This window comes from Schistocerca piceifrons, chromosome 11, assembly GCF_021461385.2.
Source record: "Schistocerca piceifrons isolate TAMUIC-IGC-003096 chromosome 11, iqSchPice1.1, whole genome shotgun sequence".
Taxonomy (NCBI): Eukaryota; Metazoa; Arthropoda; class Insecta; order Orthoptera; family Acrididae; genus Schistocerca; species Schistocerca piceifrons.
In genome coordinates, this window is record NC_060148.1 from 44,340,717 (window position 1) to 44,367,113 (window position 26,397).

General features: G+C 44.1%; 1 protein-coding gene across 1 annotated transcript in view; it reads right to left on the reverse strand.

Annotated features, from left to right (window-relative positions):
* Positions 1 to 26,397, reverse strand: part of LOC124719651 — a 470,793-nt gene that overhangs the window by 412,270 nt on the left and 32,126 nt on the right. Inside the window, exon 2 of the mRNA XM_047244864.1 lies at positions 6,767 to 6,942. Within this exon, the coding sequence (XP_047100820.1) occupies positions 6,767 to 6,942 (176 nt within the window). The remainder of the gene's footprint in view (positions 1 to 6,766; positions 6,943 to 26,397) is intronic.

Here is a 26,397-nt window from a genome sequence, read left to right on the forward strand (position 1 = left end):
GCTGGACATGCAGACCGCGTGAGACGACGCTTCATCCAGTCCCAAACATGCTCAATGGGGGACAGATCCGGAGATCTTGCTGGCCAGGGTAGTTGACTTATACCTTCTAGAGCACGTTGGGTGGCACGGGATACATGCGGACGTGCATTGTCCTGTTGGAACAGCAAGTTCCCTTGCCGGTCTAGGAATGGTAGAACGATGGGTTCGATGACGGTTTGGATGTACCGTGCACTATTCAGTGTCCCCACGACGATCACCAGTGGTGTACGGCCAGTGTAGGAGATCGCTCCCCACACCATGATGCCGGGTGTTGGCCCTGTGTGCCTCGGTCGTATGCAGTCCTGATTGTGGCGCTCACCTGCACGGCGCCAAACACGCATACGACCATCATTGGCACCAAGGCAGAAGCGACTCTCATCGCTGAAGACGACACGTCTCCATTCGTCCCTCCATTCACGCCTGTCGCGACAGCACTGGAGGCGGGCTGCACGATGTTGGGGCGTGAGCGGAAGACGGCCTTTCGGTGTGCGGGACCGTAGCCCAGCTTCATGGAGACGGTTGCGAATGGTCCTCGCCGATACCCCAGGAGCAACAGTGTCCCTAATTTGCTGGGAAGTGGCGGTGCGGTCCCCTACGGCACTGCGTAGGATCCTACGGTCTTGGCGTGCATCCGTGCGTCGCTGCGGTCCGGTCCCAGGTCGACGGGCACGTGCACCTTCCGCCGACCACTGGCGACAACATCGATGTACTGTGGAGACCTCACGCCCCACGTGTTGAGCAATTCGGCGGTACGTCCACCCGGCCTCCCGCATGCCCACTATACGCCCTCGCTCAAAGTCCGTCAACTGCACATACGGTTCACGTCCACGCTGTCGCGGCATGCTACCAGTGTTAAAGACTGCGATGGAGCTCCGTATGCCACGGCAAACTGGCTGACACTGACGGCGGCGGTGCACAAATGCTGCGCAGCTAGCGCCATTCGACGGCCAACACCGCGGTTCCTGGTGTGTCCGCTGTGCCGTGCGTGTGATCATTGCTTGTACAGCCCTCTCGCAGTGTCCGGAGCAAGTATGGTGGGTCTGACAGACCGGTGTCAATGTGTTCTTTTTTCCATTTCCAGGAGTGTATATGCATTTATGTCGATGTACAACTGGTTTGTTTTGTAAATATTATTTGTATTTTTACGCTAGGTCTGGCCTAGGCAAAACTATACTATCGAACGATTACATCGATAGGTTGTGTGGAGAACCAAAGTGTTTAGGATCTTGGGTAGTGTTAACTATGCCGTATGGAGCGCGGGCAGAGCAGAGTCTGGCTGGAGTTGGGCGGTGGAGCAGGTGTGTTGTGTGACGCTCCCGCAAGTTGCCGCGCTTTCCGGGTTTGGCAGCATGTAATTGCGCTCGACTTGCTATGATAGTTTCTGACACGGTGTCGCGGACGGGGAGCATCAGCTGGCGCACACCGAGAGCCTGTTTCGCCTGGTGACCGTGTCGAGAAGAAGGCGCGCCAACATCCAGCTTCTGCAACAGCGACGGTGGGCAATGAGTGACTGTCGCCACCTCCCCGATCGACGACTGCAAACCTTCAATCAACCAACAAGGAATACTAAAAGCACGTAAAGTTTTAGAACTGTACGGCACACCTCAGCTTTTCTAACTGTTAAATTTTTTTCACTAAACTACAGCAACGTAGCGTGAATCTTTGTTGCTCATTGTCCCAATTGCATTACCAAGCAGCGTCGCTTCCTTTTCCGGAATGAACCCGAGTGTCGTTGAAATTCAAACGCCAGAGTTAAAGTAATATCACTCCATTTCACTGCTTTAAACTCAAAGTTCAGTTAAAGTATTCATAGCTGGCTACAATATTTAGATTACACAAGCACAAATTAAGGGTGCGAGTTTTGTTACCATATTTTAGCTTACGTGTGACTGCAGCTCAGCTTGATACTAAATTTTACTATTGTTAATTGTCGAGAATCATTTAATTCAAGTTCAAAGTTAAATCTCTTATTTCTAAATTGCGTAGATCCAAGTAGTTTTTGAAATGATTGTTGAGGTAGCCCAAGGCTAACCTTATTTTATTGAATTTCGTAGTGCTTCAGAAACAAAGTTTCACTATTAATTTCAGTCACTAAATTAACTTTCAGTTTCCCAGTTCCATTTATTCTTTTGCTAAATTAAGTCCGAGTGTAGCGAAATTTATTACTTCTGGCAAACATTCAGTTTTCACACTACACGTGTCAACCTTCAGTAGCCACGCTTTTAGTGCTAATTATAAATGCATTAATCTTTCATTTTCAGTTATTATAGTAGTTGTCCATAGGACTTGCGACCGTAATTTTCCACAAATCTCAAATATCTAATTACCGCCAGTTAATTGTTAACATAACGACCGCACATTTACTTTCTTTATTAACTTTACCCCTTTTCAAAATTAATTTCCACCAGTGACGATTGCTTTTCCCAAATTTCCATTAGGTGCACGCGGTTTAATTTTTCACTGTCATTAAGGTCGATAAGTGATGGGGAGGTTACAGGCTGTTCCTAATCACTAGAGTATCTTCAAAATCATGCAGACAGTTCATAGCGACACAAATCGTGTTTGTGAGCATTGTCCTGTTGAAAAATGATACCACAATTCTATCACGTGAGAGGTGACATGTGTGGACACAGAATGTCCGTTATGTTCCTACCACCGTGCTGTCATAATTCCGTCAATAATAGCCATCTCTGACCTGAAGTCATACCCCATGTTCCCCATGCCATGACAGCAGAAGTAATACCGTTGTGTCTCAGCAGAAGATTCGAGGAATGTGACCTCTCCCCAGGTTGCTGCCACAGTGGTCGACGATGGGGTAGTGCAGAACCCGATTCGTCGCCGAACACAGTGCAATGCCACTCGTCAGCAATATTACGAATAAATTAAGTTGGAACGTTCACATAGATAAAATTGCCAGAACACTGAGAAAATGCAGCAGGTCTAATAAAGAGACAGCCTATACTATGCTTGTACGTCCTCTTCTGGGGTACTGCTGTGCAGTGTGGGATCTGCATCAGATAGGGCCGGTGGATAACTTGAAAAAAATTCAAAGAATGTCAGCTCGTTTTGTACTATCCCGAAACAGGGGAGAGAGCGCCACGGATGTGATATGTAAACTGGGGTGGCAACCATAAGGGTTTCTTCGTTGCGGGAGGGTATTCTCATAAAATTTCAGTCACCAGCTTTCTTCTCAGAGTGTGAAAATATTGTGTCGGCGCCCAACTACATAGGGAGGAATGATCGTCGCAATAAAATAAGAAAAATCATACCTTGCACGGAAACTGCTAAGTGTTCTTTTTCTCCACACGCTATTCGATAGTGGAGCGGCAGAGAAATGGTCAAGGTGGTTCGAAAAACCCCGTGCCAGGCACTACAGACTAACGATGTAGACGTAGACCTACAATATATGCTTCCTGGTGATGGCGCCACTGCAAACGTCTCTGTTTGTCTTGTGGTGTCAGCGGCATTGTGCACATGTGACAGTAATTCCCCAGTTTAGCTGCTGTCAGTCTTGGTCCAATGGTGTTGAATGGCACAGTATGTCGCATTGAGTCCATTACTTGTTCTCAGAGTACAGGCGCATATGTGAAGCGGTTACCATGTGCTTGGTGCGCAATACAGCCATCATCCCTTCTCGTGGTCAGGCGTGATCTGATCGAGAAGAACATTGACGACGTGAAATCACCATCCCAAACCTACGCTTCCAAAATCAGGCCACTGTGACTTTTGGGCAATCCATAAATACAGGTACCGTACGATGCGACCGATTGGCCACCTGGAGACCCACAATGAGGCCCTTTTCAGATTGTGTCAGACGTGGATACCGCTGCCCCACTCAACATCTCATACTGACTGAGGTGGGGCAGTGGATAGCACACAGGGCTCATATTTGCGAGGGCAACTCTTCAAATCCGAGACCATCAATCCTGATTTAGGTTCTCTGTGATTCCCCTAAGTTGCTCACTCAAATGCCAGGGAGATTGCTTTGAAAGGGTACGGTCGATTTTCTTCCCCATCCCTTGAAACATTCTGTTGGTTGTGCGCCACCTCTAATCACCCTGACGTCGATGGAACCTTAAATCATAACCTTCCTTCCCCTCTTCCTTCAACATCTGACCCTGTCCACTTTCTTATACGACGGCCGGAGTGGCCGAGTGGTTCTAGGCGCTATAGTCTGGAACTGCGTGACCGCTACGGTCGCAGGTTGGAATCCTGCCTCCGGCATGGATGTGTGTTGTCCTTAGGTTAGTTAGGTTTACGTAGTTCTAAGTTCTAGAGGACTGATGACCACAGAAGTTAAGTCCCATAGTGCTCAGAGCCATTTGAACCATTTTGAACTTTCTTATATACCCTACCAAGTCTGGTACCAGCAATAAACATGAACAACTTTAGTACCATCTGGGGCTGCTCTACCTCTACCTGTCACGAACACTGCCACTCCAATCATTTACATACCCACCAATGGTCTGTACATGTACATAGTTACATTGACATCTGACCGTGTCTTGTGCGAGCTTCACTTCCTTTATCAGGCAGTGTATTTACACTACTGGCCATTAAAATTGCTACACCACGAAGATGACGTGCTACAAACGCGAAATTTAACCGACAGGAAGAAGATGCTGTGATATGCCAATGATTAGCTTTTCAGAGCATTCACACAAGGTTGGCGCCTTTTGCGACACCTACAACGTGCTGACATGAGGAAAGTTTCCAACCGATTTCTCATACACAAACAGCAGTTGACAGGCGTAGCCTGGTGAAACGTTGTTGTGTTTCCTCGTGTAAGGAGGAGAAATCTGTATCATCACGTTTCCGACTTTGATAAATGTCGGATTGTAGCCTATCGCGATTGCGGTTTATCGTATCGCGACATTGCTGCTCGCGTTGGTCGAGGTCCAATGACTGTTAGCAGAATATGGAATCGGTGGGTTCAGGGGGGTAATAGGGAACGCCGTGCTGGATCCCAACGGCCTCGTATCACTAGCAGTCGAGATGACAGGCTTCTTGTCTGCATGGCTGTAACGGATCGTGCAGCCACATCTCGATCCCTGAGTCAACAGATGGGGAGGTTTGCAAGACACGAACAGTTCGACGACGTTTGCAGCAGCATGGACTGTCAGCTCGGAGACCGTGGCAGCGGTTATCCTTGACGCTGCATCACAGACAGGAGCGCCTGCAATGGCGTACTCAACGACGAACCTGGGTGCACGATTGGCAAAACGTCCTTTTTTCGGATGAATCCAGGTTCTGTTTACAGCATCATGATGGTCGTATACTTGTTGGGCGACATCGTGGTGAACGCACATTGGAAGCGTGGATTCGTCATCACCATACTGACGCATCACCTGGCGTGATGATATAGGGTGCCATTGGTTACACGTTTTAGTCACCTCTTGTTCGCATTGACGGCACTTTGAACAGTGGACGTTACATTTCAGACGTGTTACGACCCGTGGCTCTACCCTTCATTTGATCCCTGTGAAACCCTACATTTCAACAGGATAATGCACGACCACATGTTACAGGTCCTGTACGGGCCTTTCTGGATACAGAAAATGTTCGACTGCTGCCCTGGCCAGCACATTCTCCAGATCTCTCACCAACTGAAAACGTCTGGTCAATGGTGGTCGAGCAACTGGCTCATCGCAATACGCCAGTCACTACTCTTGATGACCTGTGGTATCGTGTTGAAGCTGCATGGGCAGCTGTACCTGTACACGCCATCCAAGCTCTGTTTGACTCAGTGCCCAGGTGTATCATGGCTGTTCTTACGGCCAGAGGTGGTTGTTCTGGGTACTGATTTCTCAGGATCCATGCACCAAAATTTCGAGAAAATGTAATCACATGTCAGTTCAAGTATAATATATTTGTCCAATGAATACCTGTTTATGATCTACATTTCTTCTTGGTGTAGCAATTTTAATGGCCAGTAGTGTATATTATGAATTAACTTTTTGGATAAATTTGATGAAGTACAGTTTTTTTTTTTTTTTTTTTTTTTTTTTTTTTTTTTTTTTTTTTTTTTTTTTGAATGGTGTTTGCTCGTTCATACACATGATGAGTAGTTTATACAGGCAGCTTATTAAAATCGTATACCTTATACAGTTTATTTTTGGAGCTTCTTTGCTAGCCTTGTACTCCAGTTCATTGTGAGGAAAACTGCATCCAAATGCTGGCGTTTGTATTGTTCACAATGTAGCAGAATTTGCGGCCTCATAGCGCGCTACATCAGTGGATCTTGTTGCCATAGAAGAGTCTGGGGTTTTGAATCAGTAAGTGCAACATAGCAGTGAACATTTGGTACCTCTACAGTGTCTGATCATCCACGAGTAGCTCCAGCTGGCCGGCCGCGGTGGCCTTGCGGTTCTGGCGCTGCAGTCCGGAACCGCGGGACTGCCACGGTCGCAGGTTCGAATCATGCCTCGGGCATGGGTGTGTGTGATGTCCTTAGGTTGGTTAGGTTTAAGTAGTTCTAAGTTCTAGGGGACTTATGACCTAAGATGTTGAGTCCCATAGTGCTCAGAGTCATTTGAACCATTTTTGAAGTACCTCCAGCTGTGTACCAGTAGAAATTGGATCTGTATCAGTGCGCATTGTGTTAGCCATTTAGTAATGTAGATATCGCACGTATTTTTATACGTGACAGTTTCAAATGTGAAAAAAGTATACATTAAGAGGAGGTTAACGCTATACTTTTGCCAGACTGCTGCCGCACAGCACTCACTTGCCGTAGTCGGGGTCGTCGGGCCGAGGCGAGACGCGGCCCTGGAAGTGGTCGGAGAAGGGGTTGGTGGCCTGCGACTCGGCGTGCTCCTGCGCCACGCGGTCGAACAGCTGCACGCGGTCCAGCAGGCGCGGGCTGCTGCTGCGCCGCCGGCGTGGCTCCTCGCCCGGCACACCCTGAGGAAGGACGCCTTTTGTCGCAAAGAAAGCTCGGCGCTATAAAATGTGCAGACAGACTCTGAGAGCGCGGCCCTGACCCACTGTGTTTCCCCAGCTACAGCACATACAGTGCGTCCGAGGTAAAAGTGGGCCTGTGACAGTAATACACAAAGCTGGTCAGGAAAAAACCATCACTTCATTTAAAACTGTAATATACTTTTGTTGGTTACAATTAGAAATTTTTGACAAAATTGGACAAACTTGTCACAGGGATGGAAATCGCTATTGCTGCTTGTAGAACATGTACACTTCCTGTTTTTATCAAACTGACCTGTTTCAGACAGTGTAGTCCTTCTTTGTATCTGTTAAAATACATAAAAATAAATGACAATCGGTTTACAATCTTGTGTTTACAATATTTGGGTAGTTTGATAAGTCTGGTAAACATACATGAAAAAATTGAACCATGGTTGGTAAGCTTGATTATTCCAAGGTTTGTATAAAGAATTTCAACAATGTGCAGCACACAGTTCATTATTGACAGATTTCTGAATTGTTCAGTGAGTCGATTGCAACTGGAAATGAAAAAAAAAAAAAAACAAGTTTCATGCCGTTATTAAACATTTTCATTTGAACTTGGGCTGCCACACAAATCAAAACAGAAGTGGATGAAGTTCATGCAGACTTTGCAACACCTTTGAAGACTACTTAATTTTAGATTACTGAATTTAAATGTGGTCGACCAAGCAACCAAGACAAAGAATGCTGTGGCCGTCCAGTTGATGTTACCACAAAGGAAACCAGTGACAAAATCCACAATATGGAAACGCAAGACTGCTGGATACAAATTCGTGAGATTTCTGAAACTGCGAGCATCTCAGCTGAGGGAGAACTAACTACAGAGAAGTTGTGTGTGCTCTGTGCGAAGTGGATGCCACAATGGCTCGCAACCAACCAAAAGCATACCTGGCACCGTGTTTCAGCACGATTTGCGACTGTTGATGAAACCTGGCTCCATCATTACACACTTGAGTCAAAACCACATTCAAAACGGTGGACAAATGCTGATGAAAGTGCATTGAAGAAGGCAGAGATTATCTTGTCAGCTGGTACTGTGATGACAACTGTATTTTGGGATTCCCAAGGAATAATCCTCATAGATAACTGTTATGCTTCATTGTTGGATCTTTGGAAACTTTCATCAGCTGAAAAACGACTGAGGTTGGCACGCAACAAAGTTCTCTTTCACCAGAATAACGCAGTATCCCAGACATTAGTCATAAAAATGGCGAAGGTGCATTAAATGGCTTCTTATCCAACCTCTTCACCAGACTTAGCTCCAAGTTACTTCTCCCCGCTCCCTAACGTGAAACTCTGGCTTGCTGGGAAGAAATTTTCAGTAAATGGGGAAGTGATACTTGCAATCAACGAGTATTTTTCAGAGCTTAACAGAACCTATTTTTCTGATGAGATGAAAAAACCGAAGGAGCACTGGACCAAGTGTATATTCCACAGAGGGGACTATATTGAGAAGTAAGGTGAGTGACTTGCGACACAAACATTTTTTTTCTTTTTTTTTATTGCCAGACTTATCAAACTCGAATTAGAGAGCTAAAATATATTCTATCTAATTTGTTGTAGTAACCAGTCTTAATGGAACACTATCAAGGTCACTGCCATATGGCAGTGCACTGTCGCTTTACATTAAAATTGCAAATAAAATGATGTAATGGGCTTGTTGAGTTTTTGAGTGCCTTTTACACATACCGTCGCAATTAAACATAAAGTTTTGAAATAATTTGTACATAAAACAAACCAGAGGATTACACAAAAAACATAACTGAGGAGTTCCTAGATTGACAAAGATACGTTCCTGTAGAGAGAAACAGTTAGAAAACTTTTAAGATGTGTCGTCTCCTTTTTTGCTAACCCATTGTAAAGGAAGCTGCGTAAATGACAGGCTATAGTATCATAAACACCCGATGGGAACCCTCTGTCACGAAACCAGTCAGTTTGAAATAATACAAACAGCAATCGATAGAGGAACAATAATGATAGCCTTGAAGACAAACAAAAATTACACGAAGCGAAATGTAGTGTGAGGAGGGCCATGCGAGAGGCGTTCAGTGAATTCGAAAGTAAAGTTCTATGTACTGACTTGGCAGAAAATCCTAAGAAATTTTCGTCTTATGTTAAAGCGGTAGGTGGATCAACAAAATGTCCAGTCACTCTGTGACCAAAATTGTTCTGAAACGGAGGATGACAGACTAAAGGCCGAAATACTAAATGTCTTTTTCCAAAGCTGTTTCACAGAGGAAGACTGCACTGTAGTTCCTTCTCTAGATTGTCGCACAGATGACAAAATGGTAGATATCGAAATAGATGACAGAGTGATAGAAAATCAATTAAAATCGCTCAAAAGATGAAAGGCCGCTGGTCCTGGTGGGATAGCAGTTCGATTTTACACAGAGTACGCGAATGAACTTGCCCCCCTTCTTGCAGCGGAGTACCGTAGGTCTCTGGAAGAGCGTAGCGTTCCCAAAAAATTAGAAAAGGGCACAGGTCAGCCCGTTTTCAAGAAGAGACGTCGAACAGATGTGCAGAACTATAGACCTATATTTCTAACGTCGATCAGTTGTAGAATTTTGGAATACGTATTATGTTCGAGTATAATGACTTTTCTGGAGACTAGAAATCTACTCTGTAGGAATCAGCAAGAGTTTCGAAAAAGACTATCGTGTGAAACCCAGCTCGCGCTATTCGTCCATGAGACTCAGAGGGCCATAGACACGGGTTCCCAGGTAGATGCCGTGTTTCTTGACTTCCGCAAGGCGTTCGATACAGTTCCCCACAGTCGTTTAATGAACAAAGAAAGAGCATATGGACGATCAGACCAATTGTGTGATTGGATTGAAGAGTTCCTAGATAACAGAACGCAGCATGTCATTCTCAATGGAGAGAAGTCTTGTAAGCAGGCTGTTTAGGTTTTTATGTTGGTCTATCTAAGTAGGCTGTTTAGGTTTTTATGTTGGTAACGTCACGTAGCGCTCTGTATGAAAATCACTGGCTGTGTTGTGTGCAGTCTGTGGCTGGTTGGCGCTGTTGAAATATTCGCTATTGTAGTGTTGGACAGTTCGATGTGAACAGAGCGTATATATATATATATAATCTTTCATTTGCTAACTATGCCTATCAGTAGTTTGTGCCTTCAGTACTTAGAATCCTTTATTTAGCTGGTAGTATTGGCGCTCTCTGTAGTGCAGTAGTTCGAGTAACGAATATTTTTGTGAGGTAAGTGATTCATGAAAGGAATAGGTTATCGTTAGTCACGGCCAGTTTTTTGTAGGGACTGTTGCAAGTCAGATTGCGTTGCACTAAAAATATTGTGTGTCAGTTTAGTGTTGATCAGAATAAGTAAAGAGAGAAATGTCTGAGTACGTTCAGTTCTGCTCAGCTGTTTGAAAATCAGATAACATAAGAGGTTTATCAGCACAGTAATAGATAAATTTTCTAAGGGGATGTTTCAGTCTTCCGAAATAAGAGTGATTTAAACTGGAATGACCGTATAAAATTAATCGTCAGTAAAGCAGATGCCAGACTGAGATTCATTAGAAGAATCCCAAAGAAATGCAGTTCGAAAACAAAAGAAGTAGGTTACAGTACACTTGTTCCCCCACTGCTCGAATACTGCTCACCGGTGTGGGATCCGTACCAGATAGGGTTGATTGAAGAGATAGAGAAGATCCAACGGAGAGCAGCGCGCTTCGTTACAGGATCATTTAGTAATCGCGAAAGCGTTACGGAGATGATAGATACACTCCAGTGGAAGAGTCAGCAGGAGAGACGCTCAGTAGCTCGGTACGGGCTTTTGTTGAAGTTTCGAGAACATACCTTCACAGAGGAATCAAGCAGTATGTTGCTCCCTCCTACGTATATCTCGCGAAGAGACCGTGATGATAAAATCAGAGAGATTAGAGCCCACACAGAGGCATACCGACAATCCTTTCCACGAACAATACGATACTGGAATAGAAGGGAGAACCGATAGAGGTACTCAGGGTACCCTCCGCCACACACCGCCAGGTGGCTTGTGGAGTATAGATGTCGATGTAGATGTACATACTTTCCACAAAACTTCATAGTAGACGTAGATACTTTGCACAAAACTTCATAGTCTACATGGTGACCATAAAGGGTCTTCATGTTTCCCTAGAAGCGGAAATTTATTAAACATCATCGTAACAAGAACACAAATCTGTACATCTCAATGCAATTGCCTCCAAGAAGAGTTGTAGTCACTGGCAATCTTCCACAAATCGGGTCACTCTGATGTAGCTGCAGACGTATAGGGGACCGATGACCTCAGATTTTAAGTCCCATAGTGCTCAGAGCCATTTGAACCATAATGTTAGAACACAATATATCTTCCAAAATGTTGCTGCATATCGACGTTTATGATGTGGGAGGGTAATTTAGTGATTACTGCAATTATCCTTCTTGAATACTGGTGTGACCTGTGCAACTTTCCAGTGTTTGTGTACGGATCTTTCGTAGAGTGAGCGGTTGTCCACGATTGTTAAGTAAGGAGCTACTGCATCAGCATTCTCTGAAAGGAACCTAACTGGTATACAGTCTCGATGAGAAGACTCGATTTTATTACGTGATTTAAGTTGTCTCACTACTCCGAGGATATCCACTTCTAAGTTATTCATGTTGTCAGGTGTTCTAGATTTGCGTTCTGTAATATTTACTTAGTCTCCTTTGGTGAAGGGATTTCGGAAGTCTGCTTTAGCAGTACTGTCGTCGATAGCATTTCCATTGCTGTCGGCTACAGAAGGCATCGATTGTCTCTTGCGGCTAGCATGTCTTACATACGACCAGAATCTGTTTGGATTTTCTGCCAGGTTTCGAGACAAAGTTTCGCTGTGGAAAGTACGCTGCAGCGCCAAAGAAAATGGTATAAGGATGCGTATTCAAATAGAGAGGTATGTAAACAGGCAGAATACGGCGCTGCTGTCGGCTACAGCTAAATCAGACAAGTGTCTGGCGCAGTTGTTAGATCGGTTACTGCTGCTATAATGACAGGTTACCAGAATTTAAGTGAGTTTCAACGTTATAGTCGGCGCACGAGCCTTGGGACAAAGAATCTCCGAGGTAGTAATGAAGTGGGCTTTTACCCATACGATCAGTTCACGAGTGTACCGTGCATATTAAGAGTCCGGTAAAACATAAAGTCTCCGACATCGCTGCGGCCGGAAAAAGATCCTGCAACAACAGGATCAACGACGACTGAACAGAATCGTTCAACGTGATAGAAGTGTAACCCTTCCGTAAAATGCTGCAGATTTCAGTACTGGACAATCAGCAAGTGCCAACGCGGGAGCCAGCGACAGTGGCCGAACGGTTCTAGGCGCTTCAGTCCGGAACGGTGCAACCGCTACGGTCGCAGGTTCGAATCCTGCTGCGGGCATGGATGTGTGTGATGTCCTTAGGTTAGTTAGGTTTAAGTAGTTCTAAGTATAGGGGACTGATGACCTCACCTGTTAAGTCCCATAGTGCTCAGAGCCATTTGAACCATTTTTGTTTTGTTTTTTGAGTTAGTTCGTGAGCCTACGCGAATAGTAAACGGCTTTGAAAACACACTTGACCTCTTAGCAACAAATAATCCTGAGTTAACAACGATCATCAAAACCGATTCAGGGATTAGTGAAGACAGGGTTGTCGTAGCGAGATTGAATATTGTAATCCCCAAATCCTCCAAAAATGAACGAAAAATATACCTATTCAAAAAAGCAGATAAAGATTCACTTGACGCCTTCCTCAGAGGCAATCTCTACTCATTCCAAATTAAGAATACAAGTGTACACCAGATGAGGCTTAAAATCAAAGAAATAGTATCGGCAGCAATAAAGAGATTTACACCAAATAAATTAACAAACGACGGAGCTGATCCTCCTTGGTACACAAAACGGGTCAGAACACTGTTGCGGAAACAACGAAACAAACATGCCAAATTTAAACAGACGCAAAATCCCCAAGATTGGCGATCTTTTACAGAAGCTCAAAATTTAGCGCGGACTTGAATCCGAGATGCTAATTACAGCTTGCACAACGAAACTCTGTGTCGAAACCAGTCAGAAAATCCAAAGATATTAAGGTCGTATGCGAAGTATGTTAGCGGCAATAAACAATCAATGCCTTCTCTGCGCGATAGCAATGGAGATACTATCGAAGACAGTGCTGCCAAAGCAGAGTTACTAAACACGGTCTACCGAAATGCCTTTACAAAAGAACACGAAGTAAATATTCCAGAATTCGAATAAAGAACAGCTGCGAACATGAGTAACGTAGAAGCAGATATGCTCGGAGTAGTGAAGCAACTTAAATCACTTAATAAAAGCAAGTCTTCTGGTCCAGACTGTATACGATTTTGGTTGCTTTCAGAGTATGCTGATGCAATAGCTCCACACTTAACAATCATATACAACCGTTCGCTAGACGAAAGATCTGCACCCAAAGGCTGGAAAGTTGCACAGGTCACAGCAATATTCAAGAAAGGTAGCAGGAGTAATCCACTAAATTACAGGCCCATATCGTTAACGTCGATATGCCGCAGGATTTTGGAACATATATTGTGTCCGAACATTATGAACTACCTCGAAGGAAACAGTCTATTGACACAATGTCAACACGAATTTAGAAAACATCGTTCTTGTGAAACACAACTAGCTTTTTATTCGCATGAACTGTTGGGTGCTATTGACAAGCGATTTCAAACTGGTTCCGTATTTCTGGTTTTCCGGAAGGCTTTTGACGCTGTAGACGCAAGCGGCTTGCAGTGAAACTTCGTGCTTACGGAATATCGTCCAGATATTTGGCTGGATTCGCGATTTCCTGCCAGAAAGGTCACAGTTCTTAGCAACTGACGGGAAGTGATCGAGTAAAACACAGGAGATTCCTGACATTTCCCAAGGTAGTGTTACAGGCCCTCTGCTGTTCGTTATCTATCTGAGCAACCGTCTTAGGTTGTTTGCAGATGATGCTGTCGTTTATCGACTAGTGAAGTCATCAGAAGTTCAAAACAAACTGCAAAACGATTTTGAAAAGATAGCCGTATGGTGCGAAACTTGGCGACTAACCTTAAATAAGCCGCCCGGTTGGCCGTGCGGTCTAACGCACTGCTTTCCGGGCGGGAAGGATCGCCTGGTCCCCGGCACGAATCCGCCTGGCGGATTTGTGTAGAGGGCCGGTGAGCCCGCCAGCCTGTGGATGGTTTTTAGGTGGTTTTCCATCTGCCTCGGCGAATGCGGGCTGGTTCCCCTTATTCCGTCTCAGCTAACTATGTCGGTGATTGCTGCGCAAACAAGTTCTCCACGTACGCGTACACCACCATTACTCTACCATGCAAACATAGGGGCTACACTCGTCTGGTGTGAGACGTTCCCTGGGGGGGCCACCGGGGGCCGAACCGCTCAATAACCCTGGGTTCGGTGTGGGGCGGCGGAGGGGTGAAGTGGACTGCGGCAGTCGTCGTGGGGTTGTGGACCACTGCGGCTGCGGTGGGAGCGGAGCCCCTCCGTCGTTTCTAGGTCCCCAGTTAACATAACATAACCTTAAATAACGAAAAGTGTGAGTCATCCACATGAGTGCGAAAAGAATCCGTTAAACTTCTGGTACACGATAAAAAATCACTGAAATATAAAGGCTGTAAATTCAGCTAAATATCTAGGAATTACAATTATGAACAACCCTGAATTGGAAGAAACACACAGGAAATGTTGTGGAGAAGGCTAACCAAAGACTGCTTTTTATTGCCAAGACACTTAGAAAATGTAACAAACCTACTAAGGAGACTGCCTACAGTACGCTTGTCCGTCCTCTTTTAGAATACTGCTGCGCTGTGTAGGATCCTTACCAGGTACGATTGATGCAATACATCGAAAAAGTTCAAAGAAAGGCAGCACGTTTTGTATTATCGCGAAATGGGGGAGAGAGTGTCACTGAAATGACACAGGATTTGGGTGGACATCATTAAAAGAAGACGTTTTGCTCTGCGGAGGAATGTTCTCTCGAATTTCCAATCACCAACTTCCTCCTCTGAATAAGAAAATATTTTGTTGAAGCCTAGCTACATAAGGAGATACGAGCACCATAAAATAGGGGAAATCAGAGCTCTTACGGGAAGGTATACATGTTCGTTCTTTTCGCGAGCTGACGAGATACGAATAATAGAGAATTGTGAAGGTGGTTCGATGAACCTTCTGGCAGGTACTTAAATGTGACTTGCGGTGTATCCATGTAGATGTAGACAGCACAGTGATTTTGTTTCTTGTGCAATAGTGTGTAACGGTACTTGAATTACGTAACCATTACGGCACCTCACCTCAATCTCTCGATACCAGCAATATTCTACTGTGTTTCTGTAAAATAGTTAACATATATCTGTGACAACATTCAGACTTGATTTCATTAATGTAGAGGTACTTTGATACATCGATATGTTTATATTGCAATGACATTATTCTTATATGTATTCTTTCTTTTGTCACTATGATGTTTGACGTACTTGAAACTGATTTTTGGGCGCGTAATCGTTAATTAGAGAGTCAAGTCTTGACCGTCATGTTGAAAAGACGCAAATTGTAGCCAGTTTATGAAATGTGAACTTTAACAGTGAGGAAGATATTTTCAAGTATGTTTTATATTGTGAAGTGGTGATGCAACAAAAGTAATAAAAAAGAAGTGTAACTTAAATGCGGAGTGCTGATTACTTTTTGCATCACCGTTGTGCTAAATTGCAAAAGTTTAATCTTCAAGAATGGGTTATGAAACACATCTATAAAACTTTTGAATATCGTAGAATAACACCTAGGCCTCTTTCCATCCGAGCTTGGAATCATCACTACCTAGATTTTCGACGATTGAGCCATGAGTTCACAACGAGACCAGCATGGGAAACACGAAAAGATGAGTGCCTAGTTTATCCATTATTTCATGAAATGCCGTTATTAACTGTGCTCTAATGACACCTGCCACATAGTATAACTTTGTTGTTGTCTGTAAATGCAATATTTAGCAGCGTGAGCAAGACTAAAATCATAATTAATTTTTGACCTTTGTTGTGGTAGGGTTGTTAGAAGTCACGGGCCAACAAGGATGAATGCCACCCTCCGCCACACACCGTCAGGTGGCTTGCGGAGTATGGAGTAGATGTAGAATGTGCGGGTGAGTTATCGTCACGCAAGGGCCACGAATTGTCTCGCCACATTTCTGGCCATTCCCTTCTCACACTTTCTCGCAGGCGTCGCAACACATCCTGATAGTACCATCGATTAACAGTTTCACTGTGGTACAAATTCGTGATGAACTAATCCTTCAAAATCAAATGAAACTATCAGCTTGGCCTTGGCATCTGACCTGCCGAGCGTTTTTTGGCCTCCCAGGAGCTTTCCAGGCCCATTGTGAAGACTAAACCTTCGTTTTCTTTTATTTTTATTTACTCGCCAAGTTCGGCAGGACCAATTTGAACAGCGAATCTCCAAGGTCATGGAACGTGTCAGTACATTAAATTACAACATAAAAGCAATAACAGATAAAAATAAAATGTTCATGAACCCAGAAAACTCAAGCCATTAGCTTAAGTAACCGCAATAAATATTACAACATAAGAATCAGCTTAATATTTCAAGGAACTCCTCGTCAGAATAGGAGTGACCCATGAGAAAACTCTTCAGTTTCGATTTGAAAGTGCGTGGACTACTGTTAAGATTTTTGAATTCGAGTGGTAGCTTATTGAAAATGGATGCAGCAGTATACTCCACACCTTTCTGCACACGAGTTAAGGTAGTCCGATCTAAATCCAGGATTGATTTTCTGCCGATTATTAACTGAGTGAAAGCTGGTTATTCTTGGCACTAAACTAAAGTTGTTAACAAGAAATGACAGTATATATATATATATATATATATATATATATATATATATATATATATATACAGCAAAGACTACCAAATCCACCAGTTAGTCCCTCAGCCGTTAGGGGTAAAACCAAATGGGACTCGGGGCAAGTAAGGCTAGCAACCTGCTTACCTGGTACTTTAAATATGATGCTGGCAACAATCAGAGCAAAATGCCTCGGACCTTTGGAGGTGACGGAGTCCCACCTCTAACTGACAAACCAGGGACTCCTAAGATACGACTTGGCAAACAAATGGTAATGAGATGGGGAGCTATTAATATCAATGGGGGCTACTCTGGGAAGAAGGTAGAGCTGGCAGAGGCTGCAAGTAAGATGGGGCTGGACGTTTTAGCTGTTAGTGACATTCGGGTAAGGGGTGAGAAAGAAGAGGAAGTGGGAGAATACAAGGTCTACCTGTCAGGAGTCAAAACAGGAATAGCACAATGGGGTGTAGGGCTTTACATCAGGAAAGAAATGGAACCCAGCGTAGTTGCAATAAGGTATGTAAACGAACGACTGATGTGGATAGATTTGACAGTGTCTAGCAAGAAAATTAGGATTGTGTCAGTATATTCGCATTGTGAAGGGGCAGATCAAGATAAGATGGATAGTTTTTATGAGGCACTCAGTGATGTAGTTGTTAGAGTAAAGGACGTGTTCTGCTCATGGGTGATTTTAACGCCAGGATTGGAAATCGAACAGAAGGGTATGAAAAGGTTATGGGTAAATTTGGAGAGGATATGGAGGCCAACAGGAACGGGAAACAACTCTTGGATTTATGTGCCAGTATGGGCTTAGTAATCACATACTCATTTTTTAAACATAAGAACATTCACCGGTATACTTGGGAAGGCAGGGGAACCAGATCTGTCATTGACTATATAATAACAGATCAGGAATTCAGGAAGGCTGTGAGGGACACACGTGTATTCAGGGGATTCTTTGATGACACTGATCATTATTTAATCTGCAGTGAAATTGGGATTGTGAAGCCGAAAGTGCAGGAGGTCAGGTCCATATGTAGGAGGATAAGAGTGAAGAAACTTCAGGATAAGAAATCAGGCACAAGTACATAACAGCGATCTCAGAAAGGTACCAGTTAGTTGAATGTAGTCAATTACAGTCATTGGAATAGGAATGGACAAGGTACAGGGACACAGTACTAGAAGTGGCTAAAGATTGTCTTGGAACAGTAGTGTGTAAAAGTAGGATGAAGCAAACAGCTTGGTGGAATGATACAGTCAAGGCAGCCTGTAAAAGGAAAAGGAAGGCGTATCAAAAATGGCTACATACCGGAACCCAGGTAGACAGAGAAAGTTATGTTGAAGAAAGAAACAAAGCCAAACAGATAATTGCAGCATCCAAGAAGAAATCGTGGGAAGACTTTGGAAACAGGTTGGAGACTATGGGTCAAGCTGCTGGAAAACAATTCGGGAGTGTAATTAGCAGTCTTCAAAAGGGAGGTAAGAAGGAAATGACAAGTATTTTGGACAGGTCAGGAAAACTGCTGGTGAATCCTGTGGATGCCTTGGGCAGATGGAGGGAATATTTTGAAGAGTTGCTCAATGTAGGTGAAAATGCGATCAGTAATGTTTCAGATTTCGAGGTAGAATGGGATAGGAATGATGATGGAAATAGGATCACATTTGAGGAAGTGGAAAAATGGTCAATAGATTGCAGTGCAATAAAGCGGCTGGGGTGGATGAAATTAAGTCGGAACTCATCAAATACAGTGGAATGTCAGGTCTTAAATGGCTACACAGGATAATTGAAATGGCCTGGGAGTCGGGACAGGTTCCATCAGACTGGACAAACGCAGTAATCACACCAATCTTTAAACATGGAAACAGAAAAGATTGTAATAACTACAGAGGTATCTCTTTAATCAGCGTTGTGGGTAAAATCTTCTCAGGTATTGTTGAAAGGAAAGTGCGAGTATTAGTTGAGGACCAATTGGATGAAAATCAGTGTGTGTTTAGGCCTCTTAGAGGTTGTCAGGACCAGATCTTTAGCTTACGGCAAATAATGGAGAAGTGTTATGAGTGGAACAGGGAATTGTATCTGTGCTTTATAGATCTAGAAAAGGCATATGACTGGGTTCCTAGGAGGAAGTTATTGTCTGTTCTATGAGATTATGGAATAGGAGGCAAACTTTTGCAAGCACTTAAAGGTCTTTACATGGATAGTCAGGCAGCAGTTAGAGTTGACGGTAAATTGAGTTCATGGTTCAGAGTAGTTTCAGGGGTAAGACAAGGCTGCAACCTGTCTCCACTGTTGTTCATATTATTTATGGATCATATATTGAAAACAATAGACTGGCTCTGTGAGATTAAGATATGTGAACACAAAATAAGCAGTCTTGCATATGCGGATGACTTAGTTGTGATGGCAGATTCGATTGAAAGTTTGCAAAGTAATATTTCAGAGCTAGATCAGAAATGTAAGGACTATGGTATGAAGATTAGCATCTCCAAAACGAAAGTAATGGCAGTGGGAAAGAAATATAAACGGATTGAGTGCCAAATATGAGGAACAAAGTTAGAACAGGTGGACGGTTTCAAGTACTTAGGATGCATATTCTCACAGGATGGCAACATAGTGAAAGAACTGGAAGCGAGGTGTAGCAAAGCTAATGCAGTGAGCGCTCAGCTACGATCTACTCTCTTCTGCAAGAAGGAAGTCAGTACCGAGACTAAGTTATCTGTGCACCGTTCAATCTTTCGACCAACTTTGTTGTATGGGAGCGAAAGCTGGGTGGATTCAGGTTACCTTATCAACAAGGTTGAGGTTACGGATATGAAAGTAGGAAGGATGATTGCAGGTACTAGTAGATGGGAACAATGGCAGGAGGGTGTGCACAATGATGAAATCAAAGAAAAACTGGGAATGAACTCTATAGATGTAGCAGTCAGGGCGAACAGGCTTAGATGGTGGGGTCATGTTACACGCATGGGAGAAGCAAGGTTACCCAAGAGACTCATGGATTCAGCAGTAGAGGGTAGGAGGAGTCGGGTCAGACCGAGGAGAAGGTACCTGGATTCGGTTAAGAATGATTTTGAAGTAATAGGTTTAACATCAGAAGAGGCACCAATGTTAGCACTGAATAGGGGATCATGGAAGACTGTATAAGGGGGGGCTATGCTCCAGACTGAGCGCTGAAAGGCATAATCAGTCTTAAATGATGATGATGATTATACATATATATATATTTGCGAGGCCAATGTCTAAATACCCAGACTCATGAGCAGGGGCCGACAAGAGGTTCGCGAACATACACCACCTTTTGCCTGAACTGCCCGTTTCTGGGTCAAAAACATTCTTTTAGGATTGGAAGAGGTACTATGAAGGCTTTCACGACCGGATGACATATCTTCTGGTAAACCTTCCGGGATGTAAGGTCGTGGTCAATGAAACTCTTCAGCTCCTAACGTTTCGCCCAGAGCTGCGCTGGACAGCTTCAGAGGGGTGTTTCTTCTCCTCTGAAGATGTCCAGCGCAGCTCTGGACGAAACGTGAGGAGCTGAAGAGGCTGAAGAGTTTCATGGACCACGACCTTACATCCCGGAAGGTTTACCAGAAGATATGGAAGAGGTACCCCAAAATATGATACCATACGACATAAGCGAATGAAAATAAGCAAAGTAGACTATTTTCGTGTCGAACGATCGTTCACTTCCGATACCGTTCGAATAGTAAAAATGGAAGCATTAAGTCTCTGAACAAGATCCTGAACGTGGGCATTCCACGACAGTTTACTATCTAGAAATTTGAACTGTTCAGTTTCACTAATCATAGGCCCATTCTGTGAAATTAAAACGTAAGGTTTTGTTGAATTATATGTTAGAAACGGTAAAAAAGTGAGTCTTAGTGTGATTTAGCGTTAGTTTATTTTGTACAAGCCATGAACTGCACCACTTGAAACCGAGCCAATGTTGCACACAACATCCTTTACTACCAAGCTAGTCAGCTAACAGAAATATTTTAGAGTTACCTGTAATACTAGAGGACATGTACCGTATATAAATAAGGAACAGGAATGGACCGGCCGGGGTGGCCGAACGGTTCTAGGCGCTACAGTCTCGAACCGCGCGACCGCTACGGTCGCAGGTTCGAATCCTCCCTCGGGCATGGATGTGTGTGATGTCCTTAGGTTAGTTAGGTTTAAGTAGTTCCAAGTTCTATGGGACTGATGACCTCAGCAGTTAAGTCGCGTAGTGCTCAGAGCCAAGGAACAGGAATGGCCCTAAACTGATCCCTGGGGCACCACCCATTTGACTGTACCCTACTCAGGCTCCACATCACAGCCATCTACAACACTGTGCATAATGAGCTTTTGCTGTCTGTTGCTAAAGTAATATGTGAACCAATCGTGAGTTACGCCCCATATTCCGTAATGGTACAACTTCTGGAGCAATATTTTGTAAATGATGACTAACTGAAAACCTCAGCTGCCGACAGGTGTTGTTGTTATACCTCGATGTGGACAGCTGAAAATGTGTGCCCCGACCGGAAGTCGAACCCGGGATCTCCTGCTTACATGGCAGACGCTCTATCCATCTGAGCCACCAAGGACACAGATGAATAGCGCGACTGCAGGGACTTATCCCGTGCACGCTTCCCGTGAGACTCACATTCCCAACTGTCCACAATTCTACATATGTATTGTACCTTATAGACATTTGCCCACCCACTCGTTAGTCGCGCACGCTCTGGCGATTCCCGTAAGAGTTTGGGCAACCTGTGCGCATTCGCACAGACGAAGGTCAATGGCTGGGTAGCCTTTAACTATATATACGAAGACAGCAACTTGTTCTCGAAAGAACAGTTACTGTTGATGACCGTGCAGCTTTTCCCTGGAATAAATGATGACTAACCGAAAACCTCAGTGAGTGGGCAAATGTCTATAAGGTACAATACATATGTAGAATTGTGGACAGTTGAGAATGTGAGTCTCACGGGAAGCGTGCACGGGATAAGTCCCCGCAGTCGCGCTATTCATCTCTGTCCTCGGTGGTTCAGATGGATAGAGCGTCTGCCATGTAAGCAGGAGATCCCGGGTTCGAGTCCCGATCGGGGCACACATTTTCAGCGGTCCACATCGAGGTATATCAACAATACCTGTCGACAGCTGAGGTTTGGAGTTAAGTCATTTATTCCAGGGAAAAGCTGCACGGTCATCAACAGTAACTGTTCTTTCGAGAAGAAGTTACTGTCTTCGCAATATTTTGTGATGAGGACAACCAAACGCCTTAGTTAAATCAAAAATTATGTTTCGCACTCGAAATATTTTGTTTAACCCATCCAGTAACTCACAGAGAAAAGAGGATATAGCATTTTCAGTTGTTAAACGACTTCTACAGCCGAACTGTACGTTTGATAGCAAATTATAAAATGATCAATTATCCTTACATATATGATGGTTGAGCGCCGAACTGAACTGTAGACTTCTTAAAGGAAATCGTTAGCCCACAAAATACGTGGGTACTTACTTGCCACTGACTGGCTGATACACATCCTATCCTAGCCGATATTAGTACGAAACCTAGGGTTGCCATCCGTTCTGATATATCGGGACCGTCACCGTTACGTACCTTCCTGTCCCGACATCCCGACAATACACAGTTTTTTCCCGATTTTGCAAAATACGAGCTTGACTCAAGTACAGTAGTAACGCCATCTGTTAGGGCAACATGGAAATGCAGCCTCACTTAGTTTTATTTATGTCAGCAAGTTCATGTTGACAAGGTCGTCACACAGATACTGTTGCATGTTGTGTATCCCGTATCGATGATGCAAGCAAATTCCAGCCCTAGCGTCACCGTTAGAGAAAATAGCAGACAACTCCAGCAGTATGAGGCTGTAACTATTTAAACAGAGCCTCGAGGAAGAACCGGACAGTTGCCATTGGTGGACGTAATACGAACAACGAGTGCAAGTTAGTAATGTTAGAAGTGTTTACTGCGGGTATGTAGGACGTGACGTGCATAGTGACGCGATGATTATTGTACGATTATAGGATAGCAGAAAAAACACTGGTAGCAGTTACTTCTGTAAAACATCTGGGAGTATGCGTACGGAACGATTTGAAGTGGAATGATCATATAAAATTAAATGTTGGTAAGGCGGATGCCAGGTTGAGATTCATTGGGAGAGTCCTTAGAAAATGTAGTCCATCAACAAAGGAGGTGGCTTACAAAACACTCATTCGACCTCTACTTGAGTATTGCTCATCAGTGTGGGATCCGTACCAGATCGGATTGACGGAGGAGATAGAGAAGATCCAAAGAAGAGCGGCGCGCTTCGTCACAGGGTTATTTGGTATTTCCGGATGAGGTATCGAATATATTGCTTCCCGCTACTTATAGCTCCCGAGGAGATCACGAATGTAAAATTAGAGAGATTCGAGCGCGCACGGAGGCTTTCCGGCAGTCGTTCTTCCCGCGAACCATACGCGACTCTAACAGGAAAGGGAGGTAATGACAGTGGCACGTAAAGTGCCCTCCGCCACACACCGTTGGGTGGCTTACGTAGTATAAACGTAGATGTAGATGTAGACTAAAACGTTATTGTCGACTGGAGTCTAATAAACTTTTCATAGCTGACGAAAATGCCTGAGGATAGATAGAGATAGTGACATTTTTCGAATGATTACTCAAAAGAGTGGTCTTTTGTCAGGTAAGGACGTACGGATTAGGGAGAGTAAGATTTGTAGCCGTTTCATGTCAGCAACTTACGGAAATATGGAAGATGGCAGGCACCACATTTCTACAAAGAATCATACAAACAGATACGTGGTAGCATCGACCTCAAAACATACTACATTGATGATTAAAGAAGATATCCGAAACAATTGCTCGTTGCTGCTGCAGAACTAACGGTAGCTTATAAAGTTATCAAACATCATCACTCTCCAGTTCTTTTGACTGTACCGTAAATCTCAATGGCGCAACGTATCCTGACTCCGAAGTCGCCGCAAAACAGTCTACAGCCACGACAAAAGCTACAGCGATTGTTGAAAATACACTACTGGCTATTAAAATTGCTACACCAAGAAGAAATGCAGATGATAAACGGGTATTCAATGGACAAATATATTATACTACAACTGACATGTGATTACATTTTCACGCAATTTGGGTGCATAGAGAAGTCAGTACCCAGAACAACCACCTCTGGCCCTAATAACGGCCTTGATACGCCTGGGCATTGAGTCAAACAGAGGATGGATGGCGTGTACAGGTACAGCTGCCCATGCAGCTTCAACACGATACCGCAGTTCATCAAGAGTAGTGACTGGCGTATTGTGACGAGCCAGTTGTTCGGCCACCATTGACCAGACGTTTTCAACTGGTGAGAGATCTGGAGAATGTGCTGGCCAGGGCAGCAGTCGAACATTTTCTGTATCCAGAAAGGTCCGTACAAGACCTGCAACATGCGGTCGTGCATTATCCTGCTGAAATATAGGGTTTTGCAGAGATCGAATGAAGGGTAGAGCCAGGGGTAATAACACATCTTAAATGTAACGTCCACTGTTTAAAGGGCCGTCAATGCGAAGAAGAGGTCACCGAGACGTGTAACCAATGGCACCCCATACGATCACGGCGGATAATACGCCAGTATGGGGATGACTAATACCCGCTTCCTATGTGCGTTCACCGCGATGTCGCCAATCACGGATGCGACCATCATGATGCGGTAAACAGAACGTGGATTCATCCGAAAACATGACGTTTTGCCTTTCGTGCACCCAGGTTCGTCGTTGAGTGCACCATCGCAGGCGCTCCTGTCTGTGATGCAGCGTCAAGGGTAGCCGCAGCCACGGTCTCCGAGCTGATAGTCCGTGCTGCTGCAAACGTCGTCGAATTGTTCGTGCAGATGGTTGTCGTCTTGCAAACGTGCCCGTCTGTTGACTCAGGCATCGAGACGTGGCTGCACAATCCGTTCCAGCCGTGCGGATAAGATGCCTGTCATCTCGACTGCTAGTGATAAGAGGGCGTTGGGATCCAGTACGGCGTTCCGTATTACCCTCCTGAACCCACCGATTCCATATTCTGCTAAGAGTCATTGGAACTCGACCGACGCGAGCAGCAATGTCGCGATACGATAAACCGCAATCGCGATAGGCTACAATCCGACCTTTATCAAAGTCGGAAACGTGATGGTACGTATTTCTCCTCCTTACACGAGGCATCACAACAACTTTTCACCAGGCAACGCCGGTCAACTGCTGTTTGCGTATGAGAAATCGGTTGGAAACTTTCCTCATGTCAGCACATTGTACGTGTCGCTTAAATTTCGCGTCTGTAGCACTTCATCTTCGTGGTGTAGCAATTTTTATGGCCAGTAGTGCATACGCGCACCAGACTCCGCTTCGGAATGGTAAAAAGACAATCGCAAAATGTTTCATTTTACGCCACAGGCACCGACTCATCGAATAATAATGCTGAAAAAAATTTTTGCGTTAGTTATTCAGTACTTAAGTGAAACTGTTGCGCTGAATAACGAAACATTGGAGGCAACTGCGAAGTTTTGTCTAGATACTTTAAGACGATTTCAAATTCCATCAGATAAATTAATCGCATCTTGTGTAGGCAACACCAATACCAGCTTCGGAGGGCACCACTGATGCGGCCAGCGGAATGTGTTTCACCAAATTAAAAAGCAACTAGGAAAAAAATGTAGAAGGAATTTGATACCCTGCCCATAGTCTCCACAATACTATATCGAGCGCTGCTAGAGTCTTAACAGTCGATATTTATATAATTGTCATGAAAATATTTAATTGTTTTCGAATATGCGCGGTAAGGACAGAGAAGCTGAATGCGTTCTGCTTATATGTTGATGTCATTCATCAGACTCTTCTACCTCACTCAAAAACAAGATGGCTGTCGTTAATGTACGAAGTTGAGAGAATTCTTAAGCTTTGGATACCATTAAAAAAATTTTTTTACGCTAAAGACAGGCCACCTATTTATAATGCATAGAGAAAAATAAAGTCTCGATAACTGAAATAAGAAATACATTAAACTTCCTGGCAAATTAAAACTGTGTGCTGGACCGAGACTCGAACTCGGGACCTTTGACTTTCGCAGGCAACTGAGCTACCCAAGCACGAGTCACGCCCCGTCCTCACAGCTTTACTTCTCCCAGTACCTCGTCTCCTACCCTCCAAACTTGTCCGCGAAAGGCAAAGGTCCCGAGTTCGAGTCTCGGTCCAGCACACAGTTTTAATCTGCCAGGAAGTTTCACATCAGCGCACACTCCGCTGCAGAGTGAAAATTTCATTCTAGAAGAAATATATATCGACATTCAAGGAATTCTGAATGAAAGGATGACTGCCAATTATATTGGGATGCAAACCAAGATGAACTTTAACAGATTAAAGAATGAGAACCCTAACCAAGAAATAACTAACCTGATTTCGGAATCTGAGGAAGAGAAAACGGGTTTGTCTCTCGCAGCATTTGATTACTTAGATACAAGGACTATTTGTTTAAATAGATATGACGTATTTAA